This window comes from Nannospalax galili, unplaced genomic scaffold (assembly GCF_000622305.1).
Source record: "Nannospalax galili isolate Female #2095 unplaced genomic scaffold, S.galili_v1.0 scaffold2125, whole genome shotgun sequence".
NCBI lineage: Eukaryota > Metazoa > Chordata > Mammalia > Rodentia > Spalacidae > Nannospalax > Nannospalax galili.
Window position 1 is genome coordinate 16,420 of NW_008353594.1, and position 17,018 is coordinate 33,437.

Genomic DNA, 17,018 nt, shown 5'->3' on the forward strand with positions numbered 1-17,018 from the left:
AATCTTCAGATCACAAACTGAAAAAAAGTCAATTTTAAAAGCCTATTTAAATTTGTATTATAGTAAGCAAATCACTATTTCGAGATAGCCATCTATAACTAACCAATACTACATTAAACATGCCACATTTTCACAAATCTTGATAACATTGTTTAGGCTCTAAGAAGCATCTGGACCTCTGAATAGACAGAAGTGCAGTGAGAAGTGCCCAATGTTTCAGGGCTCCTATGGATTCTTCTAGGCAGGAAGAATTCAATCTAGCAGCATGCTCCCAGGAGACTAAAAGTCAGTACAGAGCTGGCAAGATAGAGCGTTAGACAGCACAAGAAAAATGGCCATTGTTGTATGAGAATTACCGTTATAAAATGCTATAAATAATGTATACTTGATGCCTGGCTAGTACTTTGAAGATTTTACCATCTTTAATCCCAGCCACTGCCTGACAAAATATGCTTACCAAATCATTTGTTTGAACACTGTGAAAAAATTTATGTTCCTCTGTTATTATAGAAACGATATGTTTTAGAAGTGGATTGCAACATTCATTTTATATCCTCCATCTATTTGTACCTTGCAAATAAAAGTGTTGCATCTTTCATAAATAAGAGAGCCAGGCATGCTGGCCTACCCAGCCACTGCCTGACAAAATATGCTTACCAAATCATTTGTTTGAACACTGTGAAAAAATTTATGTTCCTCTGTTATTATAGAAACGATATGTTTTAGAAGTGGATTGCAACATTCATTTTATATCCTCCATCTATTTGTACCTTGCAAATAAAAGTGTTGCATCTTTCATAAATAAGAGAGTCAGGCATGCTGGCCTATGTCTATAATCCCAGTCATCAAGTATTTGGGAAGCTGAATGCTCAAATCAGCCTGGGCTGCATAGTGAATTCGAGACCACCACACAGCTTCATACAATTTAGTGACACCTTCTTCAAAAAAATTACAGGGCTGAGTATGATATAGCTCCATAGTAGAGCACTTGTCTCAAATTCAGAAGGCCATTGATTTCCAGTACTGCATGCACACATACATACACACACACACACACACACACACACACACACAACCAAAACAACAATAACAACAAAACCCATAAAAAAGTCAAGAAGAAAATGGCAAAGTAACAATTGCAAACACAGGACCTGGAGACTCAACTAATTCACCACTGCAGCATCACATAAACATCACAGAACACAGCACAGAATTATAAAACTTCTGTTTCTGGACTTTGGTCCAACCTGTTATAAAACTTGTCCTCACTCCATTATAAGCCCAATATTCTCAAGCTTTTCCTAGTATAAAACAAAGCAATAAAAACCAACTATCTGTCCCCTTCAATACTGACTTTATGGGAAATCACAGAGCTGTTTAGTAACTAATGAAGCTAATGTTATTCCTGGATGCTGCCAAGATTAACAAGATTAACAACAGCTGTTAAGTGCCTTTAGTTCCAAGATGGTTTGCTTTGTAAATGCCTGTATATGAAAGCCTATCCCTAACCCAAGCCTCCAGTCCTGGAGGATAGTGAGTTGTCTAGGTCAGCTGTGGTGGGAAGTTTCCACATGTAGTTTCGTAGAAGAAATAAATTAATTTTCATGCTAAGAGACTGTGTTACGAATTGCTCAACTTTCATGCTCAAATTCACACAAATGGTTGTGGCTACTCAATGCATCCATTTTCTTACCCTGGAATCTACTGTTTAATACAGTGCTCAGCTGAGTATTTAAAGATGATTTTAGGGGAGATGTCTACCAAAAATAACAGGTGTTTGAAAATTTAGGAATGCCAGAAGTTTCATGATGTTCAAGCACTACCCTTGAATGCAGATAAATGGGCCTGGGGGTAAGAGAGAGGAAAGTGAATTTGTGTAAAATGACAAATAATGCAGAAATAGTTCCTTCAGCAAGCCTGATTTCTGTTGCAGATGGGAAATCTAAACGAACCTTAACTTATTTCAAACTTTAAAATGTTGTGCATGCCTCTGAACTGTTCTGTTTATGGATACCTGAACACATATATCTTTTACACACATACATATATTTTATACTTACAAAGCATAACAAACTGGTGTAAGCTTCAAGTTTTAAAAGACTGTGCTGTAAAGTGGAAATGATACAACAAATTTTTACCATGCCGAAGGAGTACCCGGTCTTGTCTCCAAAGGGCAACATAGCCAAGGCTCGAAGCTGGTCTGCGAACTCCGCGGAGGGTGGGCTTGGAGGGCTCGTGGGGGGCCCATCGAGGTCTACAGGCGCAGGGCCGGCGCTTTAGTGCCCCAGTCGCCTCTAGGCTGCAGGTCGCGGGCAGCGTACCCTGCGCTGCTTAGCCCACTGGCGGGCAGCGTGGGGCCAGCAGCTGCCCCTGGCGGGCAAGAGTGGTCAGGTTCCTCCACCATCCCCTCTCAGTGAGCGGCGCCCTCCAGGCCCTGGCAGCCAGCACCTGCTGCAGGACGGCCGCTGCCCCAAGGCACCTGCGGCGGCACGGCTGGCGCCTCTTCTAGGAAGCCAGCTTGCCAGTTCCCAAGGTCAGTTAGTCGGTTCGGCAGCCCGGCACGCGCGGGCTTTGCAGAGATTCCATGTGCTCCGCGAGTCCCACCCGCAGGGCTCAGCGCTACCCCTCTGGTCTCCTCTGGCCTCCAGCCTATGGGCGCCCCGACAGCCCGCCAAGCAGCAGCCTCTTGCAGGACTGCGCCCTGTACTCACCACCAGGAAGCACCTGCCGAGCTCCCTGGGCTCAGGCCCTGATCAGCTCCACCACAGCCCTGGGCCTTTTCTGTGAGCTCCACCAGCCACTCTGGAGAAAGCCTCCCCAGAACTTGGTTCTCTGCTCTGGCGTCGCCCCGCCCCCCATGGCCACCCGCAGCTTCCAGATTAGAGGCAGATCCCCATATGACCCCTGTATTTTTTAACCTCCTCCCAACATTTACCCTTTCGACACTCAGGGCTTTAATATTCTGATCCCACCTAATATCTGCACTACCATGTTTAGAAAGAATGATACTATCCTTATTGATTATAGCTTCTCTAATATCACTTCATACTGTCCTTTATAATCACTATCATCATCTTAGTTATTGGCAGCTTGAGAAGCAGTCATTGGCCTAGCACTGTTAGTTATACTCTCCAATACATATGACACAGATTATGTCCAAAACTTAAATCTCCTTCAATGCTAAAAATCATTATCCCATCTATCATACTCCTTCGCTTAACTTGACTCACTAATAATAAAACAGTTTGAATTAACACCACAGGCTACAGCTTTATAATCAGCCATATCTCATTATGCCTACTTCACCAAGATTCTATAAACAGCTCTAACTATTCCACAACCTTCTTCTCAGACTCACTTTCCACACCCCTACTAAACCTAACAACCTACCTTCTCCCCGATACTGTTAGCCAGCCAAAACCTCCTATCCAAAGAACCAGAAATTTATATATATATAAAAACTATATCAGTCTCCTAGTATTTCTTCAAGTATTCCTAATTATAACTTTTACCACAACAGAGTTAATCCTATTCTACATTCTATTCGAAGCTACTCTTACCCCACACTTAATTATTATCACACGTTGAGGCAACCAAACAGAACGATTAAATGCTGGTTTATACTTCCTATTCTACACCCTCATTGGATCAATTCTCCTCCTAATCTCCTTAATTCACTACAATAACACCTTTGGAACCCTAAACCTAATCATAGTCTCCCTAAAACAACTGCTACAATTGTTGATCAATCTTGATCCAATCACATTCTATGACTAGCCTTCATACTAGCTTTCCTAGAAAAATACCTATTTATGGAGTACATCTCTGACTCCCCAAAGCCCACGTAGAGGTTCCTATCTCATGGATCTATAGTATTAGCCACTGTACTACTAAAACTAGGTGGGTATGGAATAATACAAATCTCTATCTTACTAGACTCTGTAAACAAAACCATAGCCTACCCATTTATCCTCCTATCCTTGTGGGGAATAGTAATAACAAGCTCAATCTGTATAGGATAAACCAATCTCGAATCCCAAATTGCTTACTCATCAGTAAGCCATATAGCCCTAGTAATCGTAGCAATTATGACCCAAACACCATGAAACTTTATATGTGCTACAGCCCCAATAATCGCCCATGGACTAACCTCTTCTCTACTATTCTGTCTAGCTAACACAAACTATGAACGAACCCATAGCTCTACAATAATCCTAGCCCAAGGGTTACAAACCATTCTCCCACTTATAGGAGCCTGATGAATAATACTAGGAAGCCTAGCAAACCTGGTCCTTTGCCCATCCCTCAAAGTAATTGGCGAACTACTTATCACATCCTCATTCTCATGACCCAACCTATTAATTATCCTAATAGGGCTCAATGTAATTATAACAGCCACCTATTCATTCTATATACTCTTCACCTCCCAACAAGGAAAACTAACCAATCATACAAAATTTCTCCCTGCAAGCCACACACGCAAATCAACTATATCTCTTCACATTATCCCAATCATTCTTGTCTCTATTAACCCAAAATTTATTCAAGGACTACCTCAATGTAAATATAGTTTACAAAAAACATTAGATTGTGAATCTAAAAATAGAAGACCAACTTCTTATTTACCAAGTAAGTAAGCAAGAACTGCTAACTCATGCTCCCATGACTTCGCCCATGCCTTTCTTAACTTTTACAGGATAGAAGTAATCCATTGGTCTTAGGAACCAAAAAATTGGTGCAACTCCAAAAGAAAAGTAATTAACACCACTCTTTCAATAAATTTCCTAATCCTAAATCACTCTGGGTACCCCACTACTACTAACATTCACCCAACTTAGCCACACAATCAATTACCCCAAATATGTCACTAACTCAATTAAACTCTCATTCTTCATCAGACTACTACCACTCTTTCTATTTCTGCATAACAACCATGAACTCATCACCTCAAACTGAAACTGAGTAACAATCAACTCAATAAAGCTAACAACAAGCTTAAAATTCAATTACTTCTCCTCCCTCTTTATGCCTGTAGCCCTATTCATCACATAATCAATTTTAGAATTTTCCTCTTGATATATACACTCTAACCCAAACCTTACCCGATTTATGAAGTATCTTCTCATATTCCTAATAACTATAATCATCCTCGTATCCACCAACAACCTATTCCACCTTTTCATTGGATGAGGAGTAGGAATTATATCATTCCTCCTAATTGGCTGATGGTTTGGATGATCAGAGGCCAACATAGCAGCCCTACAGGCCATCTTGTATGACCTCACTGGACATATCAGCCTTATCATAATTATAGCCTGATTCTCCATATACACAAACTCATGAGAACTACAACAAATTTTCACCTGCAACACCCACACTGATCTTCTACCACTTCTAGGCCTTCCATTAGCTGCAACAGGCAAATCAGCCCAATTTGGCCTATACCCCTGACTCCCTTCTGTCACAGAAGGCTCCACCCCAGTCTCAGCCCTACTACACTCAAGCAGTATAGTAGTAGCCTGAGTATTCCTTCTAATCTGATTCTACCCATTAACACAAAACAACCAAACTATTCTTACCCTAATACTATGCGTAGGCGCAATAACTACACTATACACAGCAATCTGTGCCTTAACACAAAATGACATTAAAAAAATCACTGCCTTCTCCACCTCTAGTCAACTAGGCTAGGCCTAATATTTGTAATCCTAGGAATTAACCAACCTCATCTCATATTCTTCCACATTTGCACCCATGCTCTCTTCAAAGCCATACTATCCATATGCTCCAGATCAATTATCCAGTCTAAACGATGAAAAAGACATTAAAAAATAGGAGGTCTATCAAAATCCATACCATTCACATCTTCCTGCTTGACCATCAGAAGTCTCACCCTTACTGGCACCCAATTTCTTGCAGCCCTCTACTCAAAAGATCTAATCTTCAAAGCCATAAACATGTCTGAGCCCTACTAATTACAGTCATCACCACCTCCAAGACTGCTGTATACAGCAACCAAATCCTCTTCTTCGCAGTAATGACTAAACCTCTATTCCCCCAACTATCACCATCAATGAAGAACTCACAACTAACTAATGCTATCAGCTGCCTAGCCCTCAGCAGTGTTCTAGCAGGCTTTATCATTACCCTCAACAACCCCCCAACCAACATCCCTATTATAACTATACCCTGATTCCTCAAATTAACTGCCCTAGCAGTTACATCCTTAGGGTTTACAATCTTCATAGAACTAAACAACCTAACCCTATTCCTCATGCCTAACCTTCCATCCACCACTAAAAAATTCTCCTTCCTACTAGGATTCTTCCCACTAATCATCCACCATCTCTTACCAACTAAAAGCCTCTCTATAAGCCAAAGCATAGCATCGAACCTCTTAGACCTAATCTGACTACAAAAAACCTTCCCCACCATTCACCCTCACATCAAACCAAAAAGGATTAATCAAACTATATTCGCTCTCATTCCTAATCAACCTGACAATCATCACTCTATTAATGCTAACTTAATTACCATGAGTAATTTCAATAATAATAAAAACACTAACAAGCAACATCTATCCAGCAACAACTACCATCCACCCTGCACAACTATACATAGCAGCTACACCTAGCCCATCCTCACTCACCAACCCAATATCCTCCCCCTCAAAAGCCACCCAATCTTCCATAATATTAAACTCAAGAAAAAACTCCACACCATCATTACTACTAAACCAAAATGTCAACCCTAGTTCTGTAATTACACCCACCACTACTGCCCCCAGAACTAACCAATTAGATCCCCACATCTCAGGACACTCCTCGGATGCTATAGCTGTAGTATAACCAAATACTACTAATATACCATCTAAGTAAATAAAAAACACCATTAAATCCCAAAAGTGCCCCCAAGAACTTAACATAATACTAGAACCAATACACCCACTAACAATTTAACACAACCCACCATTAACCAGCGAACGCTTAACTGATAAACCAAAAAACTAATAACCAAAACAACACTCAAAATAAAAATATAATTAGACATAATTTCTACATAGCACTTAACTAAGATGAATGACATGAAAAAAATCATCAGTGTAATTCAACTAAAGAAACCCTAATGATAAACATCCGTGAATCCCAACCCCTAATTAAAATCATTAACCACTCATTCACCAACCTACCAACACCAGTGAGCATCTCAGCATGATCAAATTTCAGCTCCCTCTTAGGAATTTGTCTAGGATTAAAAATCATCACTGGACTGTTTACGGCCATACATTACACATCTAAAACCCTAACAGCTTTCTCTTCAGTCACCCATATCTGCTGAGATGTAAACTATGGCTGAATCATTCAATATCTCCACGCCAACGGTGCATCTATATTTTTTATCTGCTTATTCTTACATATAGGCCAATGCATATACTATGGATCATACCACTTCATAGAAACATGGAACATTGGCATTATCTTATTATTTACCATAATAGTGACTGCATTTATAGGATATGTCCTCCCTTAACAAACATCATTTTGAGGGGCTATGGTCATTACAAATCTATTATCCAAAATCCCATATGTAGGGCCATCTCTAGTAGAATGAATCTGAGGTGGGTTCTCAGTAGACAAAGCTACACTCACCCAATTCTTTGCCTTCAATTTCATTCTCCCCTTCATCATTCCTAATCATTCATAATTCATTTCATTCCTAATTGTCCACTTACTATTCCTTCAGGAAACAGGATCAAAGAACCCATCAGGATTAAACTCCAATGCCAACAAAATCCCCTTCCACCCTTACTTCACAATAAAAGACATCCTAGGAGCCATAATCTTAATTCTCGTGCTCCTTTGCCTCATACTATTCTACCCTGACCTTCTAGGAGACCCAGACAACTACACACCAGCAAACCCAGTAAACACACCTCCACACATTAAACCAGAATGATACTTTCTATTTGCTTATGCCATTCTACGCTCCATTCCCAATAAACTAGGAGGAGTCCTAGCCTTAATCCTATCCATCCTAACCCTAGCCATTCTCCCCCTACTACACACATCAGCCCAACAAATCTTAACCTTCTGACCCGTTAGCCAATGTCTATTCCAAATCCTAGTAGCTCACCTATTTACCCTCACATGAATCAGAGACTAACCAGTCAAATACCCCTTCAACAATATTGGCCAAGTAGCCTCTATCCTATACTTTTCAATTACCTTAATCCTTATACCCTTAGCAGGAATAATAGCAAACAAAATCATAAAATCTTAACTCAGTCTAGGTAGTATAAACAATTACTCTGGTCTTGTAAACCAACAACAGAGCCGCAAAACTCCCAAGGATACTCTCCAGACATTATAGCTGTAGTATAACCAAATACCACTAATATACCACCTAAATAAATCAGGGAAGATATTGGGCTGGTGCAGACAGGCTAGGTGTAGCTGCTGTGTAAAGTTGTGTGGGGTGGATGGTAGTGGTTGCTGGATGGACAAGCAACGCTTGTGGGGAGGAGCCCGGACACACCTGCCCTCACAGCCGAGGGCTCAGACTTCCACGCTCAGGTCACTGGTGGGTCCATTTCGGGGGAATGGAGGTTTATATCACTAAGACAAAAATGTGTCAGCTAGGATGTGCAACTTCCCACCAAACTACAGCTGTGCTTTAATTTATTTTTAACTTTATGAGTTTTGCTGCTGCATGGATATAAGAGTACTCCTGTGTTATGCAATGCCCATGGAGATGAGAAGAGGGCATTGGACCCCCTGAAACTGGAATTATGGACGGTTCTAAGCTGCCATGTGGATGGCAGAACCAAACTCCGGTCCCTTGCTGCAAGAGCAGCCAGTGCTCTTAAATGCTGAGCCATCTCTCCAGCCCCTTGCACACCCATGTTTAATGGCAACAACTGTAAATTGAGTGCATTGAACCATAGTATCAAAGGCCTCCCAACACACATCCTGCACAGCCCACCCGACCCCCAACACTCCACTCACACCCCCACCGCCCCATGCTTTCCAGCAAAGTCCTGTTCCTTAGACCCACACAGCCAGGTTCACACCATGGCCCCTGGTGGTGTCCAGGCACATCCAGGGAAGGAGAGACACATGGAGAGAGCTCATGAGGGCAGGTCCTGGAGGACAGCAAGACCACCTGACACCTTGCAGATGAAGGAGCAGCCTGCCTGGTAAGAAATGGCAGGGTGTGTGGGCCACACCCTGTTTTGACCTGAGCCCACGTGATTTCCTTCCATCCAAGTGGCCAGGATCACACCACGGCCCTTGTTGGTGTCAGGCCCAACACGGAAGGACAGACAGCAGGGCTACATCTCACCATCCTGGGTGTGTAGGCCAGCACACATACTCAATCCCTGCCAGGACTGATCTTCACTTCCCTGGCCATGGATTCCCTGCAGCCACCCTTGGCCCTCACCATCAGCGACTCGGGGCCCTCTCCACAACCGCAATTTCCCCCAGGCCTGGCCACCTGATGCCGAATGTCCTGCAAAATTCATGCGGCCACCTGGGTGGGGCACTAGTTCCAAAACTCACCTGGGTGAAACCAACCAAAGCACGCGAGGCTGGCACCCAACATCCTGATGACCACGATGATGATGATGACGTGCACCCAGCAAACGACTGAGAGACTTCTCCTTCACACGACCTACGTATGGAGACAGTGGACACTGAGGGATCCTGCCTTGTGGCTTGACCCTGGCCTAAATGCCAGGCTCCCTGCCACCAATCCTCTGGTGCTCCAAGGCCGCACTCGCCAGGATGTTGAGATTTCCCAAACTCTCTTGGAGCAGCTGGTAGCCTGGCGAGGCAGCAAACAGCAGCATCTGTGCCGCCCCACAATCCACGTGCATGCTGGATGTTGGGCCAGGTGCTGAGATCCAGTGGTCTGGGCCCTCAGGGTGGAGCCCGCCGGGCTCAGCTTAGATGGAACAGGGCCTGGGCAAAACACCCGACAAAGAAGCCTGGCCCAGCCAAATGGAGCAAACAGCCTGGGCGCATCTGTGACCCGAGAGTGTGGACAAGGGAAAAGGGCCCCAGCACAGCACCTGTGATCATGTATGGCCCAGGCTGAAGACCCCAGAGGAAGAAGCCCACCTGGGCCCTCCAAAGTGGAGCAAACCCAAGCCCAGGCTGTTCTGTGATGCAATGGCAGCCCAGGCAGGACAGGGACAGAACAAACAAACACAAAGACCAAGATGCCTGGGCCGAACAACACAAAAGGCCTGGACAAAAATCCCCCAAGACAGGAGCATGGGCCCACCAAGGAAGATACCCGGGAGCCTGGGGCAAAGATTTCCCCCAAGAAACCCAGGCCAAGCAAGTCCAAGGAGCCCGGGCTGAGCATCGATGGAACAGGGCCCAGGCCAAAAGTTACAAGACAGCAGCCTGGGCCTGGCAGAGCAGAGAAAATGGCCCAGGCCCATCCCTTACCACAAGCCAGTCCCGTCAACAGACAGAGCCTGGGCTCCCCAGAGTGGACCGAGGGCTTAGGCCGGAAAGTCCCAAGAGAGAAGCCCGGGCCCAACAAAAAGAGGGACAAACAGCCTGGGCTCTTTCCTCACCTGACAGCAGCCCATGGACAAAAGCAAGAGATGAAGATGCCCAGGCATAAAACACAAAGGGGCCTGGGCCAAAATCCCCAAAAAGAAGAGCCTTGGCCAAGCCAGGATCACACAGCAGCGCCGGCCAACAATTTCCAAAGCAGCCCCAGCCAAGGCCATGGATCCCAGGCCGAGCATGGATGCAACAGGGCCCACACAGGCAAAGAGTTACAAGATAGAAGCCTGGACCCTACAAAGTGGAGCAAATAGCCCGGGCCCATCCCCCACCTCAAACCAGTCCCATCCAGGGCAACAAGATCAGGCTCCCCATCACTGGACTGAGAGGGCTCGGGCTGAAGAGTCAAAAGGGAGAAGCCTGGGCTAGACAACGTGGAGCAAACAGCCCAGGCCTCACCCTTTCCCGACAACACCAGTCCCCGAAAAAAATAAAAGGGACAAAGCAGCCCTGCTGCAAAAACCCAAAGGACCCAGGCAAAAGACTCCAAGAGAGGGGCCTAGGCCCACCCAGGAAGACACAGGAGCCCTGGGCAGCCATTTGCACCAGGGAGCCCGGATCGAGTATCGACAGAACAGGACCCAGTCAAAATAAGCAGACGGAACCTGGGCCCCACAAAGCAGTGAAAAACAGCCTGGACCCATCCCTGATCACAAGCAAGTCCCCTCAACGGAACTGAGCCTAGGCTCTGCATCAGTCGACAAGGGCCTGGGAAGAAGAACAAAGCAAGGTGCTTGGGCAATTAGCCCGGGCTCATCCCTGACCCAGTTGCTCTCAGGGCAAGAAAAACAAAAGAACCACAAAATGAAAAAAAAAAAAGAAGAAATAAAACACACAAGAAAATGAAAGAAAGAAGAGAGAGAAGGCCCGAGAAGGAGGAAAAGAAGCCCAGGCCCACCCAAGGAGAGAATGAGCCCTCTCCACAGAGGCCAAAACACCTATGCCACCTCCTGGTACCACAGCCCCTGGCCGGGCACCAGATGGGACCCCACCTCCTTGGGGCCCGTCTTCCACCTAACTTCAAACCCCCAACTCCCAACAGCACCACTCTAAGGGGTGGGAGCCCCACACAAGATCATGCAGGACACCCAGTTCTCCAGACCACCAACGGATGAAGAAGCCTGGCAAGGTGAGAAGAGGCAGTTTACAGCAGACCATGCCCACCAAGCACCCAGCCTGACCCAGCCAGTCCCAAGGGAATGTCCAGGGAACCAGGATTACAGTGCAGCCCCTGGTGGTGTACGGACACATACAGGGAAGGACAGACACCTGGGGAGAGCTCAACAATCCAGTGGAGCAGTCCTGCAGGACAGCAAGACCTCCCAACCTCTCGTGGATGAAGGAGCAGCCTGGCAGGGCAAGAGACTGCAGGGTGTGTGGACCGCACCCTGTTTTCACCTGGGCCTAGGTGACTTCCTTCCATCCAAGTGCTTGGCCAGGATCACACCACGACCATTGTCGGTGTCCAGGCCCAACACGGAACAGAAAGCCGGCCTACAGCACCCCATCCCCGGTGTGTGTGCCGCACCCAGACTCGATCCCTGCTCAGGCACCATCTTGACTTCTCTGGCCACGGACTCCCTGAACCCTCCTCGGCACCCCAGAATCTGTGGGGCACCCAGCTCCACCCTGCCGCTGGCTAGCAGATCTCCTGGGCCTTCCCTCTCACCTTTGGGCCTGCCCCTCCCTCCCCTCATCCAAGAAACAGGTCTTCACTAGACAGCAGACATCACAGCCCTTTGAACTTGAATTTTTCAATCTCCCAAACTCTGAGAAACAAATGTTTGATTTTAAGCCACAAGTCTATGATAATTTGTTGTAACAGACCAAACTGATGAGACAGGAAAGGAACATTATACCTAGCATTACTAACTTCTCATCAGAAATATTAGACCCCATTTGAGCACCCAATAGTTGGAAACAATAGGATGAGGACTTTGAGGCTAATCTGGGCTACATAGCGCATGGCCCTGTCAAAAGAAAGTGGTGGTCTGGGGTTGAGAGAAAGAGGTGTGAGAGGACTAGAGGTTGGTAGACTAAAGTTTGAAAGGAATTAAACACTGTCAACTGATAATTCAAGCAAAAATATTCCTCTCCAACAAGTCTGAAAAAAATTTTAGCAATTAAAATGGTAAGATTCTGATACCAGAAGATTTACAATAATATTACTCTGACTATCAGGCCAGAGAGAAACAACATTGAAACTCAAATAATGTAGGCACACTAGTAATTATACATAAAGTGGCAAATGAAAAATATAACATCTTTAAGTTCTTCCTTTGACTTATTTGAAAGGCTAACTAATACTGAAGTGGGGCTGGTAGGGTTGCTTAGTGGGTAAGGGCGCTTCTTGCCAAGCCTGACTGATCTGAATTCAATCCCTGGAACCCACAAGGTGGCAGGAAAGAACCAGCTCCAGAAAGTTGTCCTCAGACCTCCACATAGGTGTTGTGACACGTAAGTGTACTCATTCATATGTGTGAGTGCATACACACACACACACACACACACACACACAGAGAATAAAATATTTTTTGAAAAAAGAATGTTAAAGTAAAAATTATGCAATTTTATCACAGGTCTTATCTCATAAGTAAATACTAAAATATATCATAAGGTAGGTGCCAGAACAGCGTGGAGGGTAATGTCATGGGAAATGGAGCTTTACTGGGCAAGGTTCTGATATGTTACATGAAGTTATACAATATTACTCTGAAGGTATTGCAATAAATTCATGCATAGGTCCGAAAGGAAGTTACTGGGGACGCAGCCTGGCTTGCGTTGAAAGTCTGAAGAATACCTTCGCACTGCTGAGGAGTTCATGATCAGTGCATGACCATCTTTAAGATACACCCTCGGGGGGGAGGGGGAGTTCCAGGTGCCTTTATAAGCTTTGTAACACCTGCAATAAATGAGTCCCTGCCTGACTAGAGTCCCCGTTGCGTCTGAGTGTCCCCCGGTAATGCGGGTGGTGTGGGCTGGCAAACGGCATGCTTACTCATCCCCAATCATCACTCCATGGGGGTCGCTGGTTTGAACCCCCCCCTGCAATTCAGAGTTCATATTGTAACTTTCCGAGTATTTATTAAGCCAAACACACACAGCACACATGTAAAGCTAAAAGGGGCCAGTAGAATTATTAAAATGGAATACTAAAGATCATTCCATTGCCTTTAAAGAAGGCAGGAAAGGAGAAAAAGGAATAAAATACAGATACACAAAGCAGAAAACAAATAGCAAGATGGATAGTTGACTTAAAACCAGTAAGTACAATACATGTGAAGGGGCTGTTCCAGTTAAAGGGGCAACATTTAAAAGTGAGAGCCAGGTAAACAGTGACCAGAAGAGATCAGTTTCACCTACATAGGTAGACAGAGCAGATTGAAACGATGGAGAAAGATGTGCAAACAAGCCAACACAGAGAAGGAAATCATGGTGGCTTATCAGTACCCGGCAAGGTTAGGAGGTCAAAAAGGACCCTTGTCGTTAGTACAAAAAGTGTCACTTTGATCAGAAAGACATGAAAATTCTGAATTTGTACCCTCTAAGATAGAGCTTCAAAATGCACAAAGCTACAACCATAAAAACAGAGAGGCGGGGGCATCACAGCAGGGGGTTCAAAGCTCTCAGTAACAGGCAGAAAAATTAGACACGTCAGGAAAGGAAATGAATACGAGAATAAAACTAACAACCAACTTGACTCAACGGCCCTCGGTTGAGTCACAGTGCACACATCAGTGATGGGCATGTAGCCCAATGGTAGAGAATCTGCCCAGCATGTGCAAGACCTGTGTTCAATTCCCAGCACCGTGAAAGTACATCCAACAACAGAAAAATAAAGGTTCTCTTCAGGAGCACACAGTTCTTCAAAAAGGGACGTGATAGACCATCAAAGAAATTTCATCAATTTCAAAACTAAAACATTACACAATGTTCTCAGTAACTACAATGGAACTAAACTGGAAACATTAAAGAAGGTTATCTGTAGCCTGTTAAAATGTTTGACATGAAATAGCACAATTTGAAATAGCCCATGAGTCATAGAAGTCACTAGGAAAATTACAAAATACTGCCAGTGGAATAATAATGATATGCAACTCAGCAAAACCTGCATGATTTAAGAAAAGCAGTACTTAGAAGAAAATGCATTTACCTTAAATTTAGTGTTTAATGGAAAAGTGGAACTATCTAAATTCATTGAGAGCAGTTTTCACCTCTTAAACTTAGAAAAAGATGAGAAAATTAAACCCTAAGTACACTGAAACAAAGAAATTTTTAAAGATCAATAAAACCGAAAATAAACCAACAACTGAGAAAAATGACCAAAGGAAAAGAAGAGGAAATGCAGACAGTTAATACTGAGTCAAAGAGAGGATGACATCGTAGTCATTAAGGTATAGAAAGGAAGTATTCTGAAATTTTCACACCAATAAATTTGGCAATTTAGCAGTCCTGGAAAAATTCCTTGAAAAATTCAAATGACCAGAACAAAAACAAGAAAAAAGGGAAAATCAGACTAACTAGATGCCTATTAAATTTAGTTTGTAATTAAATTTTTCTCACAAAGGAAACTTCAGAGCCGGATTACTTGCAGTGAATTAAACATTTAAGGAAGCACTGTTACTAACAACAAGGACTTTAGAGATGCAGAAGTTTGGCTTCCTACCTTATTCCCTACTGAACTTGCCTATTAGCCTGCGTAGAGATCAGATGAATTTTTCACTGTAAGCTTAACCAAGCAGGATTCTTCTTGCAGCAGCCATCCTGGATGTATCTTCGTTCTTGAACCAAGTTACCAAGCCGCGTGTAGCTCACATACCACTCCTGACCTGATACCTGTCATGTTCTCCATCCCTGTCAGTGAGGCAGCTTGCTTCCATGTGGTAAATTTGGCAATATACCTTCACTGTTTCACCTCAAGAGTACACACGTTCTCTAGCCCTACATCAACACTTAATCCAAAGATAACTTGATTGCTTTCCCTTCCAGAAGACACTACACTGGTCTATGACACTGATAACAGTTTGCTGATTATACTTAGAAACCAGGAGCAAATGATCTAGACCCAGCTGCCAGGCCAGAGCCCTGGAGCTGGCTCCAGCCCCGGACTCCTGAGGGCTCCTACCTAGCCACGGCACTCTCCTCCCTTTGCATCCGCTGACATTGCCAGGGAGCACTCCACTGCCACCTCTGCCTCCCTCACTCTTCTCTGGCCAAGCTTGTCCAGAACTGCATCCCTTTGGCACCTGCCAACACGCACGCCCTGAGCCCAGTGGGCCAGGTCGCCAGCCATCATTCTCACACAAACTTTAGCTCAGCATCTCTCCCCGCCCCCGCCCCCGGCCCCAACCTGGACTATTCCACAGTGGGGAACCTAGGGAACACCTGGAGGAGGCTGGGGCGATGAGCAGTCAGCCTCTCGGCCCCAGCCCGGACTATTCCGCCACCAGACTCAGTGCTCAGGTGGCGCCAGGCAACTTCTCAGCCAGCACTCCCAGCCACGGGAGCAGACTGGAATGTGCAAGACCCAAGAGGCAGCGTCAGGGCGACCAGAAAAGTGAGCCAGCCCACATACAGATAGGCAAAGTTCGCGGCGGGAACAGAGGGTCTATGGCACAGTGCCCATCCTTTGCGTTTCCAGGTGGAACCTGTTCCTGGCGGCCCACACACCCCGCCACCACCGGGACCCGCACGCGACAGCAGGCCTTATGCTGACCCCAGCCTGACACCTGTGGAGAAAGCCGCCCGCCGCCGGGCTCCTGCCCTTCATCCCCCTGAGCTGCCAGGCCTGTGCCGACCCAACTGCCGGCCCAGCGTCGGAACCAGCTCCAGCCAGCTTGCAACACGGAAGGGCTCCTACCTTGTGGCTCAGCTCTCTTTCTCCTTCTCAGCGGCCTCTGACATTCCCTGGGAGCGCTCCCACCACTGCTTCTGCTGCTGCCTCCCGCACTCTAGCGGGCCTCTAGCTCAGGGCTCTCTCACCAGCGCCCTGTCCCCTCAGCACTGGCTGACACACACGCCTAGAACCTGGCTGGGCTCTGCCCCAGAATCCTCAGTGCGCACTGGACTTGGCCAGGCCCCAGAATCCACCGTGCCAGGCTCGGCTCTGCCCCAGAATCCGCCACGCATGCCTGGCTCAGTAGTTAAGAGCATTTGCTGCTCTTTTAGGACACCTGAGTTTGGTTCCAAGCAACAACAGCAGGCAGCTCACAACCCTCCTGGAACTCCAGGGGTTCCGTCACCCTCTTCTCGCTTTTGTGGGTACTGTACTCATGTGCACATACCCATACACATCCACATCCACATAAATAAAACCAAAAATAAATCTTTTAAAAATTATGACCCATTTATTTTTTAACTATTTTTTTTAATTTTTAATAACTACATTAGAAGAAGCGTTTCATTACAGCATTAACATATTCAGTAACACACTCC

At 45.4% G+C, this 17,018-nt stretch overlaps 1 protein-coding gene and 1 pseudogene across 1 annotated transcript in view; both read left to right on the plus strand.

Annotated features, from left to right (window-relative positions):
• The first annotated feature begins 4,794 nt into the window (after window positions 1-4,794).
• Window positions 4,795-6,530, plus strand: LOC115067293 (annotated as a pseudogene).
• Window positions 6,531-15,986: 9,456 nt separating this feature from the next.
• The window catches only part of LOC103748162 (structural maintenance of chromosomes protein 1B-like), a 59,174-nt gene continuing 58,142 nt past the window's right edge, over window positions 15,987-17,018 (plus strand). Inside the window, 2 exon segments of the mRNA XM_008850709.1 lie at window positions 15,987-16,169; window positions 16,225-16,722. Of these exon segments, the coding sequence (XP_008848931.1) occupies window positions 15,987-16,169; window positions 16,225-16,722 (681 nt within the window).